Source organism: Momordica charantia (genome assembly GCF_013281855.1).
Source record: "Momordica charantia cultivar OHB3-1 chromosome 8 unlocalized genomic scaffold, Mcharantia_2.0 BLBB01000008.1, whole genome shotgun sequence".
Taxonomy (NCBI): Eukaryota; Viridiplantae; Streptophyta; class Magnoliopsida; order Cucurbitales; family Cucurbitaceae; genus Momordica; species Momordica charantia.
Genome location: NW_028275166.1, coordinates 3,859,405 through 3,887,243, shown reverse-complemented (window position 1 = coordinate 3,887,243; position 27,839 = coordinate 3,859,405). Strand labels below are relative to the sequence as shown.

Sequence of the window (27,839 nt, the reverse complement as noted above, 5' to 3'; positions counted from 1 at the left end):
TAATTTTGTCATCTATGTCATATGGTATTTTTGTAACAATTAAAACTAATGCTATATATAAAAACACACAATTTTTTGTGCTATTTTTCAACAAACAAACAAAGTTATTCAATCTCATTATTTTTACATCAAAATAATAGTGATTTTTTTAAGACAACATAGAGGGTGAGGTTCGAACTCGCAACCTCTCAAATTGAGATATAAGACTTAAAATAATGGTGATGTATCCAGTAGGCTACAAACAAACCACGTAATGAGCCAATTAATATTAATAAAAAAGCACTAGATGTCCAAATAAAGTTATTTAATGCACCTCATTATTAAGATAGGCGATTGAAAAGAACATGGAGAAGTTATTTATTCCCACATTATATAACTTTTTTATTTGTTGGTTTTCTAATTAATTGGTCCATTGAAAAAAATAAATAAATAGAGAAAGAAAAAACCTATAGAATTTACAACATACACTCATGTTCAACATAGTTCATGTGGTTGTCAAAGCTATAACAAATCGTAAATGTTTGTTTGTCTCAACGAGTAGCTCTAGAAATTTCAAACAATTACTTGGACAACGAGATACATTTACGTACTATCAATGTTAATATTGGTATGTTTGAGATGACAATCTCGACTCAACAAATCATTTATTCTGCAATGAATTAGTGGCATAAATCCCCTTCATGATCCGTTCGAAACAAACATAAATATAAATACAATTATGAAATAACTAACATTCCTCGTATGAAAATTGTTTCATAATAGTCATAACTAAGTTACAACCAAATTAAAAATCTCATCGTTCGAGATAATGATACTAATAAAACAAAAAGTATATAAAAAGCACAAATAACACTAATAAAAAAAGTCAACAATGTAACTAGAGTAGATAATCATAAAAAAAAACACATGTATGTCATAAATAATACATAATATGATACTTATTTATGAAAATAACTCTCCATAACACTTTATGCCCTTTTTGTCTATAAAAAAAAAAAAACTCAAGAAATCTAACTAATGGTCCTAAATTAGAATGAAAATGATCACGCTAAGCAGTAGAACCAACATAAAAAATGAAAATTTTAAGTAATCGGGTAACAAAAAGATAATTGTTTGGAGGAGAATGAGACAAAAGTACGAACATAATCATTTTAAAATTTCAAAATTTCAAAACCTACTTTTATATAAATATCAGTTGGCGGGTAAGACGCTCCCAGTGGAGCGCGTGGGAGTAAAAAAAAAAAAAGATTTAGCAAACGGAAAATAAATGAGGATAAAGGGAGCCGTTGTTGAACAAACCGCCGGTTAAAAAGAAAAAAGAGAAGAAAAAAAGAGAGAAGAAAAGAAAAGAATCGAGTCCATGTACTGGGAGCAGTAGCCGGTGACGTGTCGACTACGCTATAAATATCTTGCCCAGTTTCTCCGTTTAATTTTTCTGGGTTTTTTTTTTTTGAGACTCAAGTTTACACCTGTTAGAGCGGGAACCCAAAGGTTTTTCCAAAAACAATGCCTCTGCAACACCATTTTTTCTCTGGCTCTGTCTCTATCTTGTCCATTCTCCATTATTAGGGTTTCGATTTCAAATTCTCTTCGTTATAGAGCTTTTGATTTCACATTCTTTTTGTTCAAGCTTTGTCTCCAGCAACCGAATATGAGCCTACGCAAGGGCTCTAAAGTCTGGGTGGAAGACAGAGATTTTGCTTGGGTAGCAGCTGAAGTCCTCGACTTCGTTGGTAAGCAAGTGCGAGTTGCAACTGTTAATGCAAAGAAGGTGATTTTCCCTCTCCTTCTCCTCGGCGACTTTTCAGAATTTTGACGCCTTACGAAATGATGCTCTCAACTGTATTTTCTGCTGGTCAACTGTAGGTCTTGGCTCTTCCCGAGAAGCTATTGCCGAGGGACGCGGACGAGGACGACCATGGAGGGGTGGACGACATGACGAAGTTGACCTATTTGAATGAGCCTGGGGTGCTTTACAATCTTCAAAGAAGATATTCTCTCAATGACATATATGTAAGATATAGTTACACAATACTCTGAAGATGGACAGATTAGTTGTTTGTGCGAGTTTTGTCTTTAAGATAGTTAATTATGGCTAAATGTATACTTAATTATAATTTATCTTGGTTAATGAACTTATTAGTTATTTTTTTACCACAAGGGCAATAGTCATATAATGGATTGGATATGGAGGTTATTTGAGTATTTCATCTGTGTAGTCTTATGTCTGACATATGGTGCGGCTTCTGTTATAATTCAATGAATTAACACCACAAAGTTTAGCATCCCTGTTATCAATTAATGGAATGTTGTGAGTGCTCGAGTTCAACAAGCAGCTGACTACGTGAGCACTATTATACTATGCTGGGAAACTTTTACTTTGTTGGCATAGATAGCTTATTTGCTAAGCTGTCATTGAAGCACTTGTACCTTTAGTACACGTCGAAATCCTAGCTTATTTACTCTTGAAAATTCATTTATATAGCTCTGTGCCTCCTTATATCACAATGTGATTGGATTTCAACCTTTATTCGTAATACAGGACTTCCTTCTTGAATCTTCTTTAGGTTTTTAGTGTGGTCAGAACTTTACTTGATTGTTAAGTGGGACCCATACTCTTACATGCCATGCTTAGTTGGATCTTGGCATTTTAAGCGAAGATTATGCTAAAAGAGTTGGTAAACCTAGAAGTGAAAGACAGTTAATTTTTCAAATATTTGCTCATTGTCGAGGTTATAACAATATAAATATGATAATGTCTTGTCAAGCGAGAATCAGGGCAGAATTTTTACTCTGGACAAATTACTCTATCTGCCATTTTGGTTGTCTAGATTAATACTTTTTATTTTTTGCCATTTTTTTTCCTGTCAGACATATACCGGTAGCATTTTGATTGCTGTTAATCCGTTCACAAAGCTTCCCCATCTATACAATGTACACATGATGGAGCAATATAAGGGAGCACCTTTTGGGGAATTGAGCCCTCATGTATTTGCGGTTGCTGATGCATCATATAGGTAGGCCAAATTTTAGGAAAAGAAATTTAAATTGTGACCCAGTTATATATGCTATTGCTATGTTTTTTGGGGGGGTTAATATATTTTCTTTTCTCTCACAGAGCAATGATTAGTGAGGGTAGAAGCCAGTCTATATTGGTCAGTGGAGAGAGTGGGGCAGGGAAAACTGAGACAACAAAATTGATTATGCAATATCTTACGTTTGTCGGAGGTCGAGCTTCAGGCAATGACAGAACCGTTGAGCAACAAGTTCTTGAAGTGAGAGTCACTATATGTTAATCTAATTCTATACTGTACCATTTTGATTTAGATTTGTTTGTGGTCACCATAATTTTCCTGGAGGAAGTTTTAATTAGCTTAAAAACAGTGATTTTTGTTGCAAATAAGACACGTGAAATATGTTCTGGATGTATGTATTAGGACTGATCTTGCAGCAGTTTATTTTTCATTTAAAAAATGATAAACTGTTCATTTACGGCAAGAATGTAGGTTTTTGATGTAGTTGCATGGCATTAAATTTGCATTTTTCATCATACAGTAGTAACAACACTCTGCAAGTTATGGTATCAATGCTTTCACTTTTTGCATGTTGCAGTCAAATCCTTTACTGGAAGCATTTGGTAACGCAAGGACGGTAAGAAATGATAATTCAAGGTGGGTAAAATTTTTTTCTCGAACTTATTATTATTATGCACCTTATTTTATTATTAATTTTTAAAATTGTCATTGCTCTGAGTATCATTTACATTAGACCATTTTGAAGACTGGCTCTGCTGGTTTATGAATCTTTTTACCCCTTTACATCATGCTAGTCTGTAACCACCAACCACCTATTTCATGAGATTTTGTTACATTTTCTCTATCATTCTTCATCCTATGCTTTTTGTTCTCAAAGAGATACAATGTTTCATTCTCCTTTATTTTATGAGCACATGAATAGAAATGTTATATTGCTCAATGCAAGATCACCAAGTACTTTATTGCTACTGTGTATTTAGTTTTATCATATCAAATCTCATACTTTTGTTGCTTTGCTATCTTAGGTTGTTATACCTATCGACTTTTCCTATTCATTGACGATATAATGACCTTATCATTGTCCTGGTGCTTGTTTCTGTTGATTGCCTTTTATAAGGGGAAACCCTGTTTCAAGGTATAACATTGAATGGAAATATATAATCTTGAGACAAGGGGATACTTGCTCACCCCAAGTTATTTAGAGAAAGTATTTGGTAGGTAAAATGAACATTCTCCCAGTCTTAGGAAACAGAATAGCACCAATGCATGAATAATGCTAATAACCTGAGGTATGGTAGTTTGCATATACTTCTGTGATGGTTTATGTCGATACATTAGTTTAAGTTGACTCAAGATGTTACTACTCATTGGCTTGTTTTGTTCTTTTTTGATCACAGTCGTTTTGGGAAGTTTGTTGAGATCCAGTTTGATGCAAATGGTAGAATATCAGGTGCTGCAATCAGAACTTATCTTCTGGAACGTTCTCGTGTAGTACAAATCACGAACCCCGAGAGGAACTATCACTGTTTTTATCAGCTATGTGCATCTGGAAGGGTAACAACTTTCCTATATTCCTTATGTCTCATTTTAATTCTGTTGTTGTCATTGTTTGTTTGTTTTAAATGTTCTCTTCCCTAATGTCCGTGCTTTTACAGTGTGTTGATTGCTTGATTTCTTAATGAAAATATTGTATTGATGATATATCATGCTTTTGATGTTTAGCGTATTCTTGAGGGAAGTCAATATCTTTTCTTCTTCTTCTTCTTCTTCTGTTTCTTTTTTTTTTTTTGTATTCATGTTTAGGATGCAGAGAAGTACAAGTTAGACCACCCAAGTCATTTTCGGTACTTAAATCAAAGCAAGACCTATGAATTAGATGGCGTGAGCAATGCTGAGGAGTATATTAGGACAAGGAGGGCAATGAATATAGTTGGTATCAGTCACGAGGATCAGGTTTGAGAGAAACAGATCAATATAGGTTTTTCTTGTCTTTTCATGGTAAATTATACATGGCACAATTTCTTAATGTGTTCTGGTTCTATCATCTTATCAGGAAGCTATCTTTCGTACCTTGGCTGCAATTTTGCATCTGGGGAACATTGAGTTTTCTCCTGGAAAAGAATACGACTCTTCAGTCTTGAAGGATGAAAAGTCTACCTTTCATATAGGGATGGCTTCTAATCTTCTCATGTAGGTGATTGTGGGAAGCTTGGAAAAATACTGATTAGACTTTATCAGATTACAATATTTTAAATTAAGTTTGTAGTTATTGTTGCCTATTTTTTAAAATTTTGTTTTTAAGTCTTACACAAAAAAATGTATTCATGGTTTTAACTCTTCTTTTGATAACTTCCCCTTGTTTTTTTAATTACATTTAACCTGGTTCCTTCTTGTATTTGTGTGTGTTTTGTGTGTGAAATCCATTTAGCCAATATTTTGTTTGGGTGTTTTGCAATGGATGCACCAACATTTGCGTTGAGTCTACTCGGTTTCAATCCCAACTTGACATCACATAACTTTCGCTTGAGAATTGAGTGTGAAAGACTAGAGGTAACTCAAAGCCATATCTGTACTAACTCAAAGCCATATTTGTACTAACTCAAAGCGGTATCTGTACTCTTATCTTGATCTTGGTCTTAGATTAAGACTTGCATCTAGACTCAAAGAGGGTGAAAAGCAACTGTTTATTATATCAACACTTATGGTACAACCTCAGAATTGTTGGGTTAGGTTAAATTACCACTAAACTCAAGAGCTTATGTTGATAGATAAGAGTGTATTTAATAAACCTTATATTCTTATACTATATTAAATTAACATGAAATACAAAAGCTTATATTAGGATATATTTAATTTTTTTATACATATTCTTAACAAGTCGCACTTCATTTGGCTAGGTTAGGGAAGATAATGGGAAGAACTTGTCTAATTAGCTGAAAAAAAACTCGAATTTCTAGCATGTATGCAATGCATTCGACATTCCTCCAATCCCAAGTAGTTCCTTTTTCTTTGCTACCATCGTTCAAACATTTGTTCTTCCCACATTTACGTCCATAAATCTACATTAGTCCTCTCCCATAATGAATTGCCAAAAATCATGTCAGTCCCAGTACCTATATTAGGTGCATCATGTAGGAATTTGAGGCCCGAAATTGGAATATTTTTTGGCCCTGCTTTTGAAATATGTTACTCCACGAGCCTTTCAAGGAAAGGTGTACCTTTCCGTTCCTCAATTCTTGGCACCATCCACTTTGCTTCTTCCCTAATGATGTTATCTCAGCTTTGGCCATTTCAGCCTGTATCTAATATACCCTATAACTTGCCTCAAACCATGCCCAGCTTTCCGGGCCATCCAATCTTTGCAATTCCACTTTATTTTATTGATGATCAAGCTTTGATGGTTGTGATTAATTGCGTTGACTGTGTTATGAGTGCTCCTCCAATGACTTTTTAGTTTGTTTTGTCAAAATCGTGGACATCTATTGCATTTTGTTTAGGGCTTGCATTGGTGAACTGTGTGACTACAATCTACTGCACCTTTTAGGAATTTTACGATGACATGCATGGCTGATCTCTTTCCTTGATGTATCTTTTCTGCCAATTTCTAAATATGCGTTCTCACAATTAGGTGTGATTCCAACCTCTTGGTCACAGCCCTTTGTACTCGTTCGATTCAAACTCGTGAAGGAATTATTGTTAAAGCTCTAGACTGTGATGGTGCCATTGCTAGCCGGGATGCATTGGCAAAGACTGTTTATGCTCGTCTGTTTGATTGGTGTGAAGTACTGCAACTTCAATTTGTATTGACTTACTACACTAATTTGGGCCACACCTTTTCATGTATTAGTGCTTTTTTTTTTCAGGCTTGTTGATAAGATTAATCGGTCTGTTGGGCAAGATTCGAATTCTCAATTTCAAATTGGGTTATTGGACATTTATGGTTTTGAATGCTTTAAGGACAATAGGTAATCACCTTACCTCTGGCACTTATTTTTGAACATTTGTTGTTGCACTATCAGTCTCATATAATTTATTTTAAAATAAATGATTTCATAGTGCATTGAATTTGAAATTTAAAGTTGGACAAATCTTTGGTTTTCAAATAAAAACATCAATAATTTTAATGTTCTAAATAAAAAAGGGTAATCATCAATGATTTTTTTAAATTTTGTTTACAATACTAATTTAGTGATAAAAACTACATTAGATTTATCATTTTAATACTCTTAAACAATTAAATATTAATTAATTATAATATATTTAATACATATTGATCGTTTAGATATTTTAATGGTGACATTTATTTGAACTCATTAACAAACTTCATTTTTTAACATAGCAAAATACAACTAGCATTTCACGTGCGATTATGGACTAGTTTATAAAAATTGAGCCTCCACTTCGTATTTTGAAGTTGCTACTTATCTTCAATAACTAATAGGATGTTGCTGTATGGTGTTTTGAGTTTTTTCTGGAACGAGATCTTGACACTTGAAAAAATTCTTATGTCTTGCATGGTTCCTGCCCTTGTAATTGAAACTGTACCTATTTATTAGCTATTAAAATCTCTCATAATGCTTCTTTTTATTTTAATTTTCTATTTCGATGCATCCTTTTAGCTTATAGGATTATTTTTCTTGTCTTTACACAGTTGGAGTCAAGTATCTATCCAACTTGACTGCTCAAAATTAATTGTTTTTCTAGTCACAGTTGATCTTTTTGAGTTGTGTCTTGGTATACCATTGTTGTTATCCATCGTTCCATTAACACATTTCTTTCACACAGTTTTGAACAGTTCTGCATCAATTTTGCAAATGAAAAGCTCCAGCAACATTTTAATGAGGTGTGAAGCTTTGTTCTTTTTATTACATCTTGCAGATCATAGATAGTATTTGATATTTTCCACTTGTTTCAGCATGTAGAAGAGGGTCATGAGTGTCGGGGGGGCTAGTTCTCTCTCGGTGAGGATAGAGAGGAAGAAGTTTGTGTTTAGCAAGAGAGATTTTATAATGGTGGAGGTTGAAGAGTGCTGTAAGGACCAAGTGGGAATCATCAAAGTTAAGGTTTGTGTTGGGGATGATAGTGTGGGTGAGAGATTGTCTTGCAGTTCTCATCTCTAGACCGAGGGTATAATTGTTCTTCAGGAGGTGGTGTCTTTCATGGGTTCAACCAATCTGTAAGTAGAGGGGTTGCTATGTTATTTCTATGGAGCCTTTTAAGGGTAGAAAGTCTTCATTGATTATCCCAAGGAAAAGAAAGGGGGCTGGAGGTTGTTATGGAGAAGCTAGATGGCTTGTTAACATATGCTCCCTCTTCATCTATGCCTAGTCGCCCTGTTGCTGTAGTTAAGCCTTTCGTACCGTCCACTACCTCATTTGCTACTTTGCTTAAAAATTGAGAAATAAAAATTGAGAGTTAGGGGTGAGGGATGGAAGTTTGTATTTAGGTGAGGAAATTGACTTTGCCTTTGATGCTGAGATGTGTGTGTTAGTGGCTAAGAAGAAACCGTCTGACCCCTGGTTGAGTATGAAGGGTAGAGTAGGTTGTCTCGAGAGGACTTAAAAGATTGAACTGTTATGTGGAAACATGGTTGTCATTTGTTGTAGGGATTAAAAAACCCACGAGAAGATGTTAGTTTTTGGGGGTGGAAGGCATGGATCTGGAATTGCATCAGGTTTGCTAAATATTCCATACTTATTAATGATAGGCCTAGAAGCAAGATTTGGGCAACTAGAGGGCTTTGAGAGGGACTGCCTTTCTCATTTCTTCTTTTTTGAGTGGCGGGGGACATTCTCAGCTGGATGGGTTCAAGGGGGTGGATAAGGGTGTGATTGGGTTGGGGGTTTTAGGATTGGGAAGGATAATTTTTAACATCTTGCGATGGCAATTTTATGGATGATGCTATCTTCATCCATCTCAATTAGATTCTTTGTTTTTGAGTCTATCTCATGGTTGAAGATCAATGGAGGGAACTACTTTGTCATTGGCATTAATTGTGATAGGGGGAAGGTAAGTGGTTGGGCTTCTTTAGTGGATTGTGAGGCAGGTTTGCTTCCTCCTCTTATTGGGATTTCTCTTGAGCATAATCCTAGGTGTTTGGCATTTTGGAACCCCATCTTGAAAAAATTTCAAAAGCATTTCTCCTCGTGGAAGAGAGCTTATTTCTCCAAGCAGGTAGGTTAACCCTCATCCAATTAGTCCTAGAGTGGTATCTTGTCTTACAATACTTCCTCTCTGGATTTAAGCTTCCTATCTCGATTAGCAAAAATTTGGAGAGAATTTTTAGAGATTTCTTGTGGGAGGGTAGAGGAGGCGAAGGGTCTCATCTAGTGAACTGGGAAGTCGTGTTGAAACCGATAGACAAGAGGTTTGTGAATTGGTAATTTGAGGCTTTGTAACGAGGCTCTCATTGCTAAATGGCTTTGGCACTCTCTTTGGAGGTTGATTCTCTATGGCATAGGGTTATTGTTAGCAAATACGGGGTCCCCATCCCTTTGAGTGGGCCTTGGGTTGGGGTCAAAAGCGCTTTCAGAAACCCCTGAAGATCCATTTCCTCTGGAATTCCTTTCTTTTCTTAGTTTGTGAAATTTGTTGTGGAGAATGGTCTTGGAACTTCTTTCTGGGAAGACACTTGGTTGGGCATCACACCCCTTTGTTCTAGATTTCCTTTTAAAAGGGTGTGGCGCCAAGCCAAGTGTCTTCAACAGGCCTTTATACTTGGTGGAGCTGGTGACTGCCAAATGTTAGTGTGGGCTTCCTCATAGTTTGTTTCTTAGAAAAAATCTTCCCCACTTTTATGTGATGGACCTTCTTTCTTTGTTAGGAGATATCTTTTTGGATTTGGGGGAGGTTTGGGTCCCTAATTCCAAGGGGTTTTCCTACCGCACTTATTTCAGTCTTTTGTGTGATCCTTTCCTCTAGTTGCCATTTGTTCTCCTGTGGTGTGGAAGGTCAAAATTTCAAAGAAGGTCAAATGTGTTGGTTGGTAGGTTTTACTTCGGAGGGTGAATATAGTCGAGAATTTTTTTTTTCCGGTGGTGGGGCCGGGGTGGTGTTGTCTTTGTAGGAACGCGATTGAGGATCTGGATCATCTCATTTGGGGTTATCAGTTTGCTTGCTCTGTTTGGTGTTGCTTCTTCCAGGTGTTTGGTGTTTGCTTGGCTGGGAGTAGAGATCATAGGTCTATGGTGGAGGAGGTCCTTGTGCTTCCTCCATTTAAAGATAAGGGCCAGAGTTTGTGGCAAGCTGGTTTCTTTGCAGCCACGTGGGGCTTTTGACGAGATAGGAATAATAGAACTTCTAGGGATGGTGGGAGGAGATATGGTCTTTGGCGAGGTTTATGACTCCACGTGGGCATCCATCTCTAAGGATTTTTGTAATTATTTGTTAGTTCTCATTATTTTGGATTGAAGTTTTTTTTAGCCCCTTGGCTTGGTATTTTGTTCTCTTTCATTCTTTTCTCAATGAAAGTTTGGTTTCTCATTTAAAGAAATACTTCTTTCAGCATGTATTTAAGATGGAGCAGGAGGAGTATAGCAAAGAGGAAATAAATTGGAGCTACATTGAATTCATTGACAACCAGGATGTGTTGGATTTGATTGAGAAGGTTTTTTCTTATTCCTCTGTTTTATTTTGAATCTCATTTTCCTATTTATGGGTTGATTCCTAGGTTACTGAAGTTCAAACACATTTAGTATGATTTTAGACCTGTTCAACCTTTATTCTTTGATTGAGATGGAGATTCTGTGCATAATTAGGGTTGCAAGGAGTGAAATTAAGAATGATAGTTAACTTGTATTTATATAATTCTCAATTTTCATGATCTGGACTGCTTATTGAACTTATAGTAGTTGACTTTTGTGCTTTTTCATGTTGATTTTAATTGATGTATTTAGTTTAGAGAATCTCTCGGGAGGCTCATGGGGTTCCCTTTTACCCCAGCCCTTTGGCTGTTTTTTGCGCCTTTATTTTGAATATATTTGTTCCTGGTTTCTTATTAAAAAAAAGTTGAGAGAATCTCTTTCTCACACTTACATGTTCACGCATGCACAAAAACATATTTCCTTTCACCCGTTTTCTCTTTCTCACACATATTTTCTTTCTCCTGACTATTAATTTATCTCTATGACTTGCAGAAACCTATTGGAATCATTGGTTTGCTGGATGAGGCTTGGTACAGTTTGAGTTATTCAATATCCATTGGTGCGTGTTAACTATAAATCATTCTTCTGCCCTTTTTCCTTATCCTCATTTTCTTTTTCTTGCAGTATGTTCCCAAGATCAACCCATGAAACATTCTCAACCAAATTATTTCAGAATTTCCGTACACATCCACGGTTGGAAAAAACAAAGTTTTCAGAAACAGATTTTACCCTTTCCCATTATGCTGGAAAGGTGTGTTAGTATTTCTATATAAATGTCTGACCTTATTATTGGAAATGAATATTATTTACTTCAAAAGTTCATTTAGGTAAATTTGCTGTGTTTTTTAAACCTTCCTGTAGGTCACTTATCATACAGATACCTTTTTAGATAAAAATCGTGATTATGTTGTCGTAGAGCATTGCAATCTGTTGGCTTCTTCTAGATGCAGTTTTGTTGCTGGCCTTTTCTCTTCCTTACCAGAGGAATCTTCAAGATCATCTTATAAATTTTCTTCTGTCGCTTCAAGATTTAAGGTGAGATTTTGAAAATGTTTTTAATCTATGTACCCTTTTGTACCCCTTCTCAGCATTCTTAGCGTTGGTTAAGCTTTGCTAATTGTAATTTTGAGGTAATGTATTGGAAAAGATTTGGAGTTATTTAAGGAAAGAAAGTAAGAAGACGTTTGAATAGTTGGCTTTTGGAATTTATTCAAGAATGCTACTGCTTGCCCAAGAAGAAGATAGAGAAAAGAATGACTTAGTAGTTAGTGCATAAATGCATGTTTTCATTTTAAAGAAAAGTTTGTTTCTCGTTAAAAAGAAACAAGTAAAGCTATAACCATAATGTCGAAGTGTTTGGATAGCTTTTTCTTTGAGTAATAGAAATTTCAAAATTTTGCACCTTGTTATTTGAAGACTAAATACTTACTAGAATGCTATATTTGCTTATTTGTTTTGTTCTTTTTGCTATCTTATTTGGTCTATATTTTCACGGTGCTAATAGCAACAACTTCAAGCCCTCATGGAGACACTGAACTCAACTGAGCCCCATTATGTGCGCTGTGTGAAGCCAAACTCTCTTAATAAGCCCCAGAAGTTTGAGAATCTAAGCATTCTGCACCAATTACGTTGTGGGGTCAGTTTTCTGGAAATTTGTAAACTTTTATCTTCTTGTTAATCTCAGACGTGCAGATAGATATATGGTTTATCCATATATTTTCTTGAGTTGTTGCATTCGCGTGGACTATTGGCTGTTTACTTGGTGAGGCTGATTTTAATTTCCAACTATTATTTTTGCACTCACCTGGGATTTTATTATTTCTCAATTTAAACATGGTATTCTGTTGTACCCTCTATCTGTATTATAATAATTAACTTTTTGTAGGTGTTTTGAGTAGGAAAATAAAAATTAATAATGATGCCTCATATGGATAACTTTTGTTCCACACCCATGGAATTCACAACCCTTTTTTTTCCCCTTAATCCGAGCTGCTAAAATTTTAAAAGTTGAACCTGCTTACTTGACTGGTAGACATATTATTTTAACGCAAGTTCTATTTAGCAGACAAGGAGAAGCTTCAGTCAATAATGCTTCGTGGAGGAAGGCTATTGGATGTTTTTCTTAGTTCTATTTTTATGAAAAGCTTATTAAGATATGTGTGCATCTTTATATTGTGTGAACTAGATCACTAGCAGTGTTGAACATTGTCGTTAAGAAATAAGATTTGTAGCTTGTGGACAACTAATTAGTAAAAATTACAAGCTATATGGAAAATATATCTTCAAGTTCTTGAGACAGACAAACGTCCGATTTCTAGATTTTTTTCCTTATGCATATGTTCAGGAGACACTGAAACAATATCTTTCTGAGATAAATTTTCAGTTGGGCTTTTGAAAATAGGAATAGGGAAGATCGTTAGATATGATAACGATTAAGAAAACCTATGATGTAACATGAACCTTCGCTTAGTTATATGGGTTATTTTCTTGGTGTGTAGACCTTCAATTTAGCCATTTTTCGTATAGTTAGTCTGGCTTGGCCTTTTCTGTTGGGCTATCCTTTTATGTCCTTTTGTATTATTTCATGTTTTTTAGATTCTCATAAAAATTAATGCATGCAGATGGTTATATGAGTTAAGTGCAACAACATCATGTAGTTTTTAGTTTTAATTGTATAGGACACAATGTAATTTTTCTTTTACTTGTTTGAGTGAAGGGTGTTTTGGAGGCTGTTCGAATAAGTCTTGCAGGTTATCCCACCAGAAGAACTTATGCAGAGTTTATAGACCGTTTTGGTTTGTTGGTTCCTGATTTATTGGATGGAAGGTTTGTCTTATTTGTAGATCATGCATCTTGATACATTTTGGCCAGGTTTTATAATCATTTTGGTTTTTGATTCTTCTGTTTTATGTTAAAAAAAAAACCACGTAATTATTTGGTAACAGTTTTTTATTCTGCTTTTTTTTTTTCAAAAAATTAAACATGGTTTTGGTAATGAAAGTTAAGTTTCTTATAAAAAAAATCAACATGATTGATAATTGTTATTTGTTTTCTGTTTTTTAAAATGTTGGGGAGAAAAAGAGAAAAGTTAAGAAATTTTCAAAGAGGGAAATAAAAATTATTTGAGAGAAATGTCAAATAGAAATTTTTAAGAGAGGTTAGATAGAGTAAATTAAGAGAACAAGAGATATGAAAGATAAATTAGGGATAGGAAGGAAAAGTTATAGAGGAAAAAAGTTGGACATAGAGAGATATTGTAGAGAAAGATAAGTTAGAGAGAGGGAGAAGTTAGGGAGAGAGATAGGTTGGAAAGAGAGAAATATAAATTAGGGAGAGTGAACTTAGAGGGAAGGAAGAGAAAATTGGAGTGTCAAACATTTTTTAGCAAGAAAGGTTAGGAGAGACATTAAAGGGAACTTTTTTTTTTTTTTTTTTGTAAGAAACAATTTCATTGATGGTTTGAAATTACAGAAGTCCCATTCAAGGGATTACATGAAGCACTTACAATGGGCTAAAATGGAAGTGTAGCCATAGAGGTGAAACAAAGGGGAATATTTATACCAAGTAATAACTAAGTAAACTATAGCCTCAAAAAGCCTCTCATTAGGAAGATCTTTATCATTGAAGGTTCTGTGATTTCTTTCTCTCCAAAGTGATCCAAAAGAAAGCTCTGATAAAGTTAATCCAGAGTAATTTCTTTTCCATTTTAAATGGGTGGCCGATGAGGGTGGCTTCCAACAGAAGAGGGGGGTCTGCTGGCATCCTCTAGGCTGCACAGAACTTTTGCTTTCCTCTAAGCTGCCATCCAATTAGAAACTTCATCATCTAATCATAAATAGAACCAGGAGCACAAAAAACTAGCCCAAAAATAGAACCCAAATAGTTTCGAGCTTTAGCTGCAAAATCACAATGCAAGAACAAGTGATCCAAGCTCTCTTCGATTTTTGAACAAAGGCTACAAACTGAAGGAGATAAGGCCCAATTTCTGAACTTCGTTTGTAACCTCTCCTGGGTCTGAACTTCTATGAACCAAGCTCCAAAGGAACACCTCTAACTTTTTAGGAACACTAAAGTTCCACACATACTCATCAAGGGGGCTGTCAATATTCTGACAGCTTTACGAAAGCTGATTTGGAAGTAAAAGCCCCTGAGGGATCTAATGACCAACTCAATTTATCCATACCTTGACCGAGACTAACCGAATCAATTTTACCAAGTAGACCCAGCCAACTATTCACTTCCCAATCAAAAAAACCTCTTCTAATGGCAAGGTCCCAATCTTGTTGGTTTTCATTCCAACAATTAGCTACTGTGGCATGTTGCCTCTGGAAATATTATAAATCTTGTGGAAAGTCGGCTCTAATGCCAAGGTGCCTTCGCTTGTTCGAAAAATTCTTTTGTTCCCCACTATCCTAATCCTTCAGAGGATTGCTAAAATAAAATCTTCCAGAAGAATTTTTTTCCCCTTCCTTTTGTGAAGAATTGGCCCACAGGAGAGTGCCTTTGGTAGTCAAAATCAGATAAGACCCACCAGTCTTTAGAGATCTCACAACAAAGGGTTGACGGCACATGCCAGTTAGGGCTCGAGATGACAGTCAAGTTCCTTTAGTGCAAAAGGTTGCATGTATTAACTTTACCATGCAAAAGAGACCACACACAAAAAAATAATTTTCTTGGAAACTTGAATTTCCATATCTTCTTGGAAACCAATTTAGGGTACTTCTTGCACAAGAGAGTATTGAACAAAGATTTACAAGAACTGTGGCAGCCTCCAAATGCTACATTTTACAGTCCCTTTGATTGCTAGGAACAGATCTCTTGATAGTGGTTTGAAGGGAAGTCCTCTGTAGCCCATTCCTATATTTTGAGAAGCCTTTTGTTTATTTATTATTTTCTAAAGGAGTGGTACAACCTTTTAGAATTTAAAATTCCCACTTGAAACGTGTCTTTCTACTTGCCTTTTGTTTTTCTTCAAAATATGAAAGTTGACGCCTTTGTCATTCTCTGTTTTCTCTCCGAGGTTTCTGTTTTTCTTTTGGCATGATGATGAAGTCTGCTTAATTTTGTTATTGCAGCTATGAAGAAAGATCGATTACAGAGAAGATTTTACAAAAGTTGAGTCTAAAAAATTTTCAGGTAAGTTGCCATCTGAATCCTTTCTTCTAATTGCTCCTATCTTGAATGCGTATGCAAATGAAAATGTGAACGTGAATGTGAATGCATGTGATGCATTAAGGAATAATATGGAAAAATTGATGTTTGAGTTCTGTTCATTTTCACTCAGTAATGTGAAATAATTGTTGTAGTATACAGTTTCATGTTTCTTCTTGGATATTTTTGTTTTATAATTGTGCCTTTGATCTTTGTATTCGTACGTGTGGGCCTGATGTGTTTACTTTAAACAAACATGCAGCTGTGGAAATATTTACCTACTTTCAAATTATTATTATATTGTAGTTGGGTAGGACCAAAGTATTTCTTAGGGCTGGTCAAATTGGCATTCTGGATGCTCGAAGAGCTGAAGTGTTGGATAGTGCTGCAAAGTGTATTCAACGTCGATTACAAACATATCATGCACGCAAGGATTTTCTATTGATACGCTCTACTGCAATTGCACTCCAAGCATATTGCAGAGGTTATTTTACTTACTTTTATCTTCAAATTTATCTAGCGTGACATCCCTTTATTGCTTCTATGGATGTCCTAAACTTGGTTGGGCTTCTCTTACCCATTCATTTATTTGTTATTCTTAGCTTGTTCATGTCAATTTAAGATGGTAGCAATCATGAACCTGAACTGGCTTGTTCTATAGTTGTTTTGTATGGATTACATCATTCAAACAAGTTGACTTTACCATGTCTTCAGCACGTGGCAATTACCATTTGATGACAGTGGATTCCATAGGAATATATATGTTTTATAATTTCTTGTAGTCACTGAAATCTGGTCTCCAGCTGCGCTCCATTCTATGTGTTTTCACCATAACTTTTCATGGTTAATGGGATTTCATTTTTTTTTTAAATTGACGTCTGCCATATTATCAATCCCGATATTGCTTGTTAGAAACATCAATTTAATAAGCTTAAAGCACCAGAAAGGGTACCAACCACATCTTACTAGAGAGAGGAGAAAGGAGAATTGATAAGACATGTTTGGAAAAGAAAGAAACGTATTAGAGTACTTAATTGTAAAGTTAGAAATTAGCATCTCCGTTTGGGGTTTTACCACTAGCCCCTATTTCTTAATGTATTATCAGTCGGATAATTTTAAAATTTGACCTATTCCTTAAAACTCATTTATGACAAATCTGACTTTCCTGTTAAATTTTAATTTTGTTGCAACTTCTGGTTGATTGACATTAAAAATGATCGAAATAGTGGGTAAGGTAAGGTGACCACGTGTTTTCAAATTGATATAATTGGTTGCCCCATTTGGTACTGACACTGTGTACTGTGATGTAGGCGCTAGTTGATTAGTCACTTCTACTATAATCTCACCTAGTAATAGTAATTTCTTATGTCAACTTACGGAAATTGGCAATAACTTGTATCTTTGAAAATTAAGAGCTGTCAGTTTGCCTGGTCAATTTGGATGCGGTTTTTTTAATACTTTTGGGGTTTCATTGATGCTTAGTAGTGATTGTTGGTCGATGGTGGAGGAGATGTTGTTTTATCCTCCCTTCTATGGTAAAGGAAAAGTTCTTTGGTAGGCTTGCTTTTTTGCTATTTTGTGGTGTATTTTGCTGAAGTGAAATAGTAGAGTTTTTGGAGGGGCTCAGAGGTCTTGTGAGGAGGCTTAGGACATCACTAAATTTAATACCTCTCTTTGGACTTCAGATTCTAACTTCTAAGATCTTTTGTAGTTATTAGTTAGGTGTTATTCTTTTGGACTGGAGCCATTTTATGTAGGTTTGGGTTCTTTTTGGCTGGTGGTTTTTGTTTTCTCCTTTTATTTTTTTTTATGCTCTGATTTCTTATTATAAAAAATAAAAAGAAAAATTTCAAGTTACTTACCACTTTACCTTGAATAATTTGTATGTTACCACCCCAACCAAATAAGCTAATACACAAGGCATGAAATGAACGTAGACATATTTTAGCTATGTAGGTTTAGTGATGGTTTATTCTATTTATAGGATGCCTTGCCCAAAGGTTTTATGTAGCAAAACGAGAAAGCGCTGCTGCTACTACAATTCAAAAATATTTACGCAGGTGTTCCTTGAGGAATACCTACCTGGAACTCTATTCAGCTACTCTGACCATACAGTCCAATATTCGTGGTTTTGCTACTCGCAATAGGTTTTTGCATGATAGAAGAAACAAAGCTGCAGTATTAATTCAGGTAAATTAAATTATTTTACGTGTTAGCGGTTGTAGATTTTTTTATTTTTAGTTTGTATCTTAATTTGTACATATCATTGCAATTCTTGATTAGAATGTAGGCTTCAGTTATGTTTATTGAATAAAGTAAATTGTTGTCATTTCTTTTTATTTTTTGAAAACAAATTACTCATTTTTATTTTGGACTGACAATAAATGGTCTGTTTCTTGTAATTTGAAATCTAAGGCTCGATGGAGGACATTCAAGGTTCGTGCTGTTTTCCAGCGCCACCAAGCTTATATTATTGCAATACAATGTCGATGGAGGCAAAAGCTTGCAAAAAGGGAACTTCGAAGACTTAAACAAGTTAGTATTCAGAGAGGACAAGATGAAAGTGATGAGTTTTATGAGTAATGTGGGACTTAAATAATTTTATATTTTGAATTTCTTCATTGCACCTTTTCTTTTCCTCTTTTGGCAGGAGGCTAATGAAGCTGGAGCATTGCGTTTAGCTAAGAACAAACTTGAGAAGCAGTTGGAAGATCTTACATGGCGGTTGCATTTGGAAAAAAGATTACGGGTATTTCTACTCACCTTGGATACTGGTTCACTTATTTAAAACAGTTCCAGCTAGAATTATTTCCTTTTGATGAAAATGTTTCTGAAAAGGTTTATGTAAATTAATTATTGTTGTTGATGTATATCAAAAGTATGTATACTTTTAACGTGGACCCCCAGAAATTAGTATAACAAAAAAATTCTTGAAACCGAAGTGACACAAGAAACTAGAAAGACAGCTGCATTTCGTGATTGTAATTTTCCAGTGCTTGGACTGCTGATTTATGTCTGTTATATATCTAAGTGGTTTGCTACATTTTTGGTTTTTGCTATATTGGCCCTGACGTGGGATAGATTCTTCTTTCTACATTTTCCCTTTTTATTTGTTCTCTCTTTCTCTCTCCGTGGACTTATTTGATTTTGCATTCTCGATGCTCTTGGTTGGTTAGTAGCATCATTTTCTTACAGATCAGTGTTGTGAATGCAGGCTTCCAATGAAGAGGCTAAGTCTAGCGAAATGTTAAAATTGCAAAAGATGCTAGAATCGTTGAGGCTGGAGTTGGATTCAGCTAAATTGGCTGCAATCAATGAGTGCAACAAAAATGCTGTGCTGCAGAATCAAGTGGAATTATTGGCAAAGGAGAAGTATGCTTTTGAAAGAGACAGTGTAGCAGTGGCTGAACTAAAAAAAGAAAATGCTTTCCTAAAAGTGAGTTTTGCTATTGACATTTCTGTTAATATGGTGCTCTTGATTTTGAGATAATAATATTATTATGATATATTCAAGTATGTGCCATCTAGGTCTTCTTATATAAGAGAAAGACCCACTACAACATAAGGAAATAAGAAAGACTAAATATTTACAACTAATATTTATAAATATTGGAAATTCCAGCAGGTTCTTCTCGTGCTTTGTGTCTTCTGCTATGATTCTTGGAGTACTGTTTTTCTGACATTTCCATCAAGATTGAATAATTAAAGATGCATATAAGACACTATATGACAATTTACATTAGTTATGGCTAATTCTGCCACATTTTTCTTGCATTGGTAGTATGCCTTCTCTCTCTCTCTCTCTCTCTCTCTCTCTCTCTCATTGGTAGTATGCCTTCTCTCTCTCTCTCCCTCCCTCCCTCCCTCCCTCCCTCCCTCTCTCGCATTGGTAGTATGCCTTCTCTCTCTCTCTCCCTCCCTCCCTCCCTCCCTCTCTCGCATTGGTAGTATGCCTTCTCTCTCTCTCTCTCTCTCTCTCTCTCTCCCTCTCTCCCTCCCCCCCCCCCTCCCTCCCTCCCTCCCTCCCTCCCTCCCTCCCTCCCTCTCCGTTTCTTTCTTTCTTTTCTAGCTGGTTTTTTTACTATGCATGAACATATACTATTGGAATCAAGGATTTTATCTATCATGTGACCACCATGAGAAACATTTAGAATCCCATGGGCTGGAACTCTTTGGCCTTGAAATCTCCACCCAGGGAAGCCTTAAAAGTTCTATCTATCTCCATTATGGCTATAGATAGACACAAGGATGAAGCTATTGTATGTTGAGAAAAACTGAAAGACTATAATTATGCCCTTTATGTTAGCTATAGGAAGTAGTAAGACTGTTAGAGTAACAATTGCCTTTTTTAAGTTAAATGACAATTGAATCAGAGTATGGGCAAAAGTCAATCTTTCGAGTTTTTCTGGATTTCTAGTATTAATTTCAAGATTGGTCGTTCATGAATTCTCGTAGAGTGCTATGGATGCCCTGGAGAAAAAGAACTCAGCTCTGGAGGTTCAGTTTGTTGAGGCACAAAAGGATGGTAGCAACACAAATGAAAAGTTGCAGGAGGTTGAACAGGAATGCGTTAAGCTTCAACAGAATGTGAAAAGGTGTTATTCTTGAATCAAAACATTAAATGTTGTTTTTTGTACCACTTGAGTATCATGCCTTCTCTTATTTTTGTTTGGTTTCCTAAACAATTTTAGGTTAAATTACAAATTTTGTCCCTATGGTTTGGCTTAGTTTCAATTTGGTCTTTGTAATTTGGTGTGTTTTACTCACCTGAAAAACCTACTTATTCCCTTCTACTTTTTACTTCGTCCTAAATCCTAGTAAACTAACACAATTAGCCAAATAGAAAGTATCAACTCATTGCTGCATTAAAGGAATTTCTCAATATGGTAATATTAGGAATGACCAAAATTAAAACTTTTACAATTATAAAGACTAAATTGAAACTTTTTAAAATCATAAAACTAAATTGGAACTATGTCCAACCCATAAGGACCAAATTTGTAATTTAACCGCAATTTCATCATGGGTTCTTTTGAGGTTTTCTATATGTTACACCTTACTCTCCAGTACTTTTTCAGTTTTTTTCCTACCACATCTGAGTTCTTTTTCTACTTTTTGTTTGAAAATATAGTCTTGAAGAGAAACTCTCAGTTTTAGAGGACGAGAATCATGTCCTGCGACAGAAAGCCTTAAGTGCAACTCCAAGGAGCAACCGAGCCGGTTTTGTAAGGGCATTATCGGAGGTAAGATATTTTGTGAAATAATGTATGAACAATCCCATGTACTAATTTGTACGTATGAATTATATATGACTTTTCATTTGGTAATATAACCTACTTTTGCTTCATGACTTAGTGATAAATTAATTTTTCTGTGAAACAGAAATCCTCTGGTGCGCTTGTCCCTCATGTTGATAGGAAAGCTATATTTGTAAGATAATATAATATTATATGTATATAGAGGTCCAGTTTATTGCTTTGCCGAGTTATCCTTCTGAAAAAAAAATGTTTGTTACAGGAGTCACCAACACCTACAAAACTGGTTGCTCCTTTTTCACAAGGCCTTTCTGAATCACGGCGACCAAAATTAACCGTAGAGAGGCACCAGGTTTTACATTTTTAATTGAATATTCAGTTTTGAATTTAAACTTTCCATTCATGAAAATCCATGGAAAAATATTTATGATAAGTGGTAGCCATTTTAAATATCATATGGTGGAAGCTTTTCTATGGATGATGATGAGAAACTTTATATACAGGAAAACTATGAAGTCCTTTCTAGGTGTATTAAAGAAGATTTGGGGTTTAAAGGTGACAAGCCACTGGCTGCTTGCATCATCTACAAATGCCTTCTTAAGTGGCATGCGTTCGAATCAGAACGAACAGTTATTTTTGACTACATAATTGAAGGAATCAACGATGCTCTCAAGGTCATTCTCTTGTTTCAGTCTTTGACATTCCTCTTCACTATCTTGTGTCAACAATGCTTTAGTTGGATAAAAGTTCTTGAGCTGACTCCTGTATTTTTTTTTTCTTTTCCATCCTATGTTTACTTATAGTTTTTAAATTTGTCTATAATTGACTCAGGCGGGGGATGAGAACGTTACCTTGCCATATTGGTTGTCAAACGCCTCTGCATTACTATGCCTTCTACAAAGGAATTTAAAGTCAAATGGTTTTTTGAGCACAGCTACTCAGCGTTCCTCAGGTTCTACTGGCTTAGCTAGCAGGATTACTCAGGTGAGCTGAGTATTTCTTTTGAGTTTGTGATTTTTGCTGATGCAAGGGTTAAATGATTTACTCAGGTGAACCGTGAATGTTACCGTCCATGTTGGTACAAAGAAAATTTTTTTAGACTTGTTTAGAAATTTTGATCTTGCTAGGATTTCTCGTCCTCTGATTAAATTGTGTTATGTACGGTAAAAATATTAACTGCCGTTTTGTTTTCAAGATAATAGTTTAGTCCTGCTCCTGCCTCCATATGTTTATGGTGGAAACCATTTCTTAACCTAATTGAGTTGCTTTATCTTTGCACTCTTTGCCCTTTCTTTTGATGAAAGCTTTTGTACGTTCTAAAATAATGCATCATATTAAAATTCACCCCATCTAGGACAAGTATAGACCAATAATGATGAGAAAATACAACTACTTGTTATCAGAATCATTCATTTAAATTCAACCACTTGTTATCAGAATCAAAATTCACCCCATCTTTGGCCTATAATTCAGCATGAGTTTCTAGTTTTGTCATCAAATGAATTGAAAAATCTGTTTTTTCTTTAACTTTGTGGGTGTTTTGTAATTTTCATTCATTTAAATGTTTTTAACATTTAACTTAATAATAGCAGAGAGCCTTTTTTGTAATCTTTGGCTTTTAGGGGTTTTATCCCAGTATCCCTGTCTATTGTATCAGCCCTTTTGATGATGAAATTCTCTCGGTTCTTATAAAAATAATTATTATTATAATAAATAAATAAATAAACTTAATAATAGCGGAGAGATTGATTGATTCTTGCCAAGTGGTTGAAAAATTAACATGTTTCATCAATGGTAGGAAATGGTACTAGGAGAACTCTCATAAGCGTTGCTTGTTTGATTTTGGTGGAAGGTTTGTATTTTTCCTTCAGCTTACTGTTTCTTGTTTCCATGACAGGGACTCAAATCACCCTTCAAATATATTGGGTTTGAAGATGGGATTTCTCATCTTGAAGCAAGGTATCCAGCAATATTGTTTAAACAGCAACTAACTGCTTGTGTGGAGAAGATTTTTGGCTTGATCCGTGATAACTTGAAGAAAGAATTATCTCCATTGTTGAGTTCATGTATTCAGGTAACTGTTCTTGTCCCTGAATGAGAATCATATTGATTTTTGCATTATAGTCTTGTGAAAGAATAAATGAACCCACTTGGTGAAATGTGAACTTGGAGCTCGTTTAAATACAATTGGTAGTTGAGTTTCAGGATGACTAATAAATGACAAATTGGAGTTTATATCTTCAACTTATTTATTTCAACAATTTTGTTCTGGGTGACATGGCTTTTGCTGGTTTAATTTTAAGATTTTTCAAAAGACTAGCCGAAGCATTTTTGCAGTCTTCCCCACTGAAAAATATACTGATTGTTTGCATTGAATTCCTTTGTTGGTTTCTGCACTCTAGATTTTAATTGTATCCATTTGAAGCGATGTATGTTGATCATTCTTTCTGCATACTTTACATCGTTGACTGCTTTGTTTCCCTTCAAAGATAACACTGATCTGCATTTTTTATATTTTTCCATGCCCAATTTAAAGTTTGTGGGGAAATGTTACTGAGAGTAGGTTTGAAATGAATATTTTCTGATTAGCACCTAGTTTGTTGTTAAATGCTTCGAAGAGAATGTTTTCAAGTAGTTTTTACAATTATAATGGAAGCAACAAATATAGCAATTTTTTTTTTCGTATATCACTAATATACCAATAAAATATATCACTAATACACTGTTTTTGTATTATGACAAAGTTTATTAGTGATATTATATCATTTATATGCCATTTTTGTATCATTGGTAAAATCTATATTGATATACCTGTTTGATATCATTGATAAAGTATACCATTGATATATCTAATATGAAGTAGAATACTGATATACAAGTTATTACATTCGGGTCATTTTTGCAAAATATTCTATCACGTCTTATAAAAAAAAAACAAAATATTCTATCACGTGATAAATTTGCAAAAGCCCCCTTTTTAAATCTTCAAAAGTACCTTCTAACTATAATTTTTTTTTCTTTTATCATATATTTATGATATTCTATGCTTGCCTATTGTCTGGTCTTACTTTATGGACCCATTTTTTTTTCTTTTTATTTGTTTATTGAAATTCAAGATATACTCTTTTTATTGTAAATTGTAGCCACTTTTCTTTTCAAGTTTATGACTAGCTTCCTTCTACATTGATTTCTTCCTGTTGTCTCTATTTTAATTGCTAGAATTTCATTTTTAGTAGTCATTATGCACAGGTATTGGATAATGCAATATTTTTTGTTTATTTGTCAGGCACCTAAAGCTGCACGAGTACATGCTGGGAAGTCCTCTCGATCGCCTGGTGTTCCTCAATTGTCTACAAGTAGTCCATGGGATAACATTATAAAGTTTTTGGATTCTTTGATGAGCCAATTACATGAAAATCATGTATGTCTTTGAAATAATCCTCGTGATGTTTGATTATATGATTTATTTAGGTTTTATTTTTGCATGAATACATAAAAATATAAGATCAGAGGTTGAGAAAAAGCCTTTGCTATGTAGATTTTTAGTTTAGCTGGTGTAAGTGTTGAAAACCTTTTTACTTTTAAAGATGTTCCAGCACATTTTAAGAAAATATCGGTAGAACTAATAAAATCTGGAGATTTTCTATTATCCTACTCATTAACAGTTTTAAGAATTTCATCTTCAGAAAGGGTGAAAAATCCAACCAACCCTCTTAAAACATGAGATTGGGATCCAGTTACAACATAGATATCTATGTATTCATCATATTTGTGCCATAGATATTTTGCATATTCCATGAATTTTTCTTTGTATATTGAGTTATGTTCTTTCACGAGTTCATGTATTTTCAAGTACTTTATTTTTGGATAAAAACTTAATGATTCGACTATTAAGCATGAAAGAAGCAGATACAAGCAGCAAAAATGTTCCATGGGTTCCTGACCTTGTGCTCTTTATAGGCGAAAGCTCTACCAACCTCTCCACCCAGCTCCATCTACCGACTCTTTCCTTTATTTTTTTTCATATTCCTTGGCAGTTACTTGAGCAATACCCATGTACAAGTTTAATACACAACAATTATTCAACTTTATATTTACCTTTTATGTGAAGGGAATTGATAAATTGCAATCTGTTTTGCTGCATTCTTATGGTTTAGCTAGTAAATATGTGAATTTTGGGATTGTATTATCTGTTGACCTGAAGAATGCTTGTCAGGTACCATCTTTCTTCATTCGTAAATTGATTACTCAGGTGTTCTCGTTCATCAATATTTCACTTTTTAATAGGTATGTGGTTGTATTTCTGCCCCTTAGGCTGTAATAAACTGTTTATTAAATCTGGACGTGATGTTTTGTTTCAGCCTTCTTCTGCGACGTGAATGTTGTACATTTTCAAATGGTGAGTATGTGAAATCTGGTCTTGCAGAACTAGAGAAGTGGATTGGCAATGCAACAGATGAGGTAGTGAATAAATACTATAGTTGGAGTCTTGGAGAGTATTAAAATTTCTTGTCCGAAATTGAATGTTTAACTTATTTTTTAAATTTGAATCTCTGTAAACTGTAGTATTCAGGGACCTCTTGGCATGAGCTAAACTATATAAGGCAAGCTGTCGGGTTTCTGGTATATATGCTTGCTGTACTACCCTCCCTCTTTCTCTATGGTTGTAGAACTGTGGTTAATTATGCCATTTTGAATTATACGTAGGTAATACATCAGAAGAGAAAGAAATCACTAGAAGAGATACGACAGGATCTTTGCCCTGTATGGTCTTTACTCTTTTATTTGTTTGTCTGATATATTCATTGGCTGGCCAATAATTTCATTATTACCGGATATCTTGAGGAATCATTACTATTGGAACTTGGCTCTTCTTATGTTATGACTACTGAACAGGCATTGACAGTGAGACAAATTTATCGTATTAGTACCATGTATTGGGATGACAAATATGGCACTCAGAGTGTGTCAAATGAGGCAAGTTTTATTTTCCATTTCTAGTTGCTTGGTGAAGTTTGTTTCTTGGCATCTGTGTTAACTGTTAGCATGTTTTTAGGTGGTCGCTCAAATGAGGGAAATTCTGAACAAGGATAATCAGAACTTAACCTCAAATTCATTTTTGTTGGATGATGATCTAAGGTAACTTTCTTTTTACCTTTTTTTTTTAATTTTACCATATAGTGGTTGGTTAAATTTGAGCTATTGTTTCCCTAAAAGCTTGGATGCTATTAACCGAGCCGGTTTCTTTTTCTTTTTCCCCCTTTTTGTACATTGATGATCCTTTTAATCGTTGTATATTGGTTGCAGCATCCCATTCTCTACTGAAGACATAGATATGGCCCTTCCCGCAATTGAACCTTCAGACATTGAACTTCCCACTTTCTTGTCAGAATATCCCTGTGCTCAATTTCTGGTCGAGCATCAAAAGTAGTTAGTTAGTTTACACGACACATAAACAAACAACTATCCTGACAGAACCTCATCCTCTTCCTACCCGGGATTGGCCGTCAATATGGAGCCCAGTAATTTTTTTTCCCCCTATTCATCATGATTTTCAAACTTGAGGTCGAGATTTGACAATGGAGTAGCAAGACAACCGTACTGCCCAGGAGCTTGACCAGCTATCCCCCAAATACCCCGATGGTTGATTTTCGACATTGCTCAAGCTTTGTGCAGATGAAAAACTGGTCTCATTTCCCTATTCATTTGATTAAAGTAGTCGGTAGTATATAGTTGTTACAGAAATAGGAAATAGATAGCTTAGCTAGGAAGGCTTCCATTTCTTCAATTTGTAAATGATTTCACTTGGAATCCATTCGTTGTATTATGATGCTGGAAATAGCACTGTATGTAAATAGATGTAAATCTAGGCCCCCCCAGCATTCAGAAACATTGTTAGGTTCTTATATTAGTTTGAATATTTGCCTAATCCCCAGCGAATGTGACCCCTACCTCACATTTTTCTTAAATGTCTTTCTATTTTTCGTTTGAAGAGATTTGAATTAACCACCATAGATAGATGTGTTATATTTAGGCTGGACATTTTCTCTATTGCATGTGTTAAAAGAAAAAAAAATGAACTACAAGCCACATCTTTGAGATTAAGCTATTGTCTAGTTGCTGAATTCCTTAACTACCATCTTCATTCATCATCTTTATACTTCTGAGTCAAGAAGTAAGAAATCAGGAATAGAAGATGAGATGATATGCTCACATGTTATGAACACTCTTCAAGATGAAATTGTCAAATTTTCGCAGGATTATTTTTCTCTTTTCTTTTCTCGGGTTCAATAAATATAGAGATGGATATCAAAATGTCTAACTTTTAAGATGGTAATAAATGTCTCATTTATTGAACTATGCATGAATTTGCAATGCAAGAAAATTTTTAGTTTTATGATAGTGTTAGTAATTTTGCATATTACTATTCACAGGAAGAATGATGTGAAGGTATAATATGATTTAAGAATTATATATCAGAAGGATAAATAAATTTTCAATCAAATTATCTTAAAACAAAAACAATCAAATAAAACTAAAGGCATAATAGGGCACAATTAAAAATATGCATCCCTTCTAAATTCAGTTTTACTTTATGTGAAACAACCCTATAAATTCTAATTAGATTGAGTTCTTCCAATTCCATTTTTAATCGTCTACGTGTTCTTCGTGTACCTTGAATTCGATCGAAACCGCCATCTTCATAGAATTCATTAACGACGGACATCGGCACTCCGTTATGTTTTATTGTCATT

At 34.8% G+C, this 27,839-nt stretch overlaps 1 protein-coding gene across 1 annotated transcript; it reads left to right on the top strand.

Moving 5' to 3' along the window:
- The first annotated feature begins 1,511 nt into the window (after positions 1 to 1,511).
- Positions 1,512 to 27,098, top strand: XI-I (myosin). The gene is made up of 38 exons (XM_022276070.2): positions 1,512 to 1,771; positions 1,867 to 2,013; positions 2,872 to 3,017; positions 3,119 to 3,275; positions 3,613 to 3,671; positions 4,433 to 4,589; positions 4,839 to 4,988; positions 5,089 to 5,225; positions 6,664 to 6,810; positions 6,899 to 7,000; positions 7,821 to 7,878; positions 10,540 to 10,641; positions 11,171 to 11,208; positions 11,303 to 11,429; positions 11,540 to 11,713; positions 12,183 to 12,314; positions 13,395 to 13,504; positions 15,754 to 15,814; positions 16,136 to 16,313; positions 17,814 to 18,019; positions 18,245 to 18,364; positions 18,480 to 18,578; positions 19,044 to 19,265; positions 20,285 to 20,424; positions 20,961 to 21,072; positions 21,212 to 21,259; positions 21,347 to 21,436; positions 21,588 to 21,758; positions 21,916 to 22,068; positions 22,982 to 23,158; positions 24,371 to 24,505; positions 25,301 to 25,371; positions 25,446 to 25,545; positions 25,651 to 25,707; positions 25,792 to 25,848; positions 25,981 to 26,061; positions 26,141 to 26,223; positions 26,392 to 27,098. The coding sequence occupies exons 1-38, from the start codon at positions 1,652 to 1,654 to the stop codon at positions 26,513 to 26,515; spliced, it is 4,548 nt and encodes a 1,515-aa protein (XP_022131762.1). The 5' UTR covers positions 1,512 to 1,651; the 3' UTR covers positions 26,516 to 27,098.
- Positions 27,099 to 27,839: the final 741 nt, after the last annotated feature.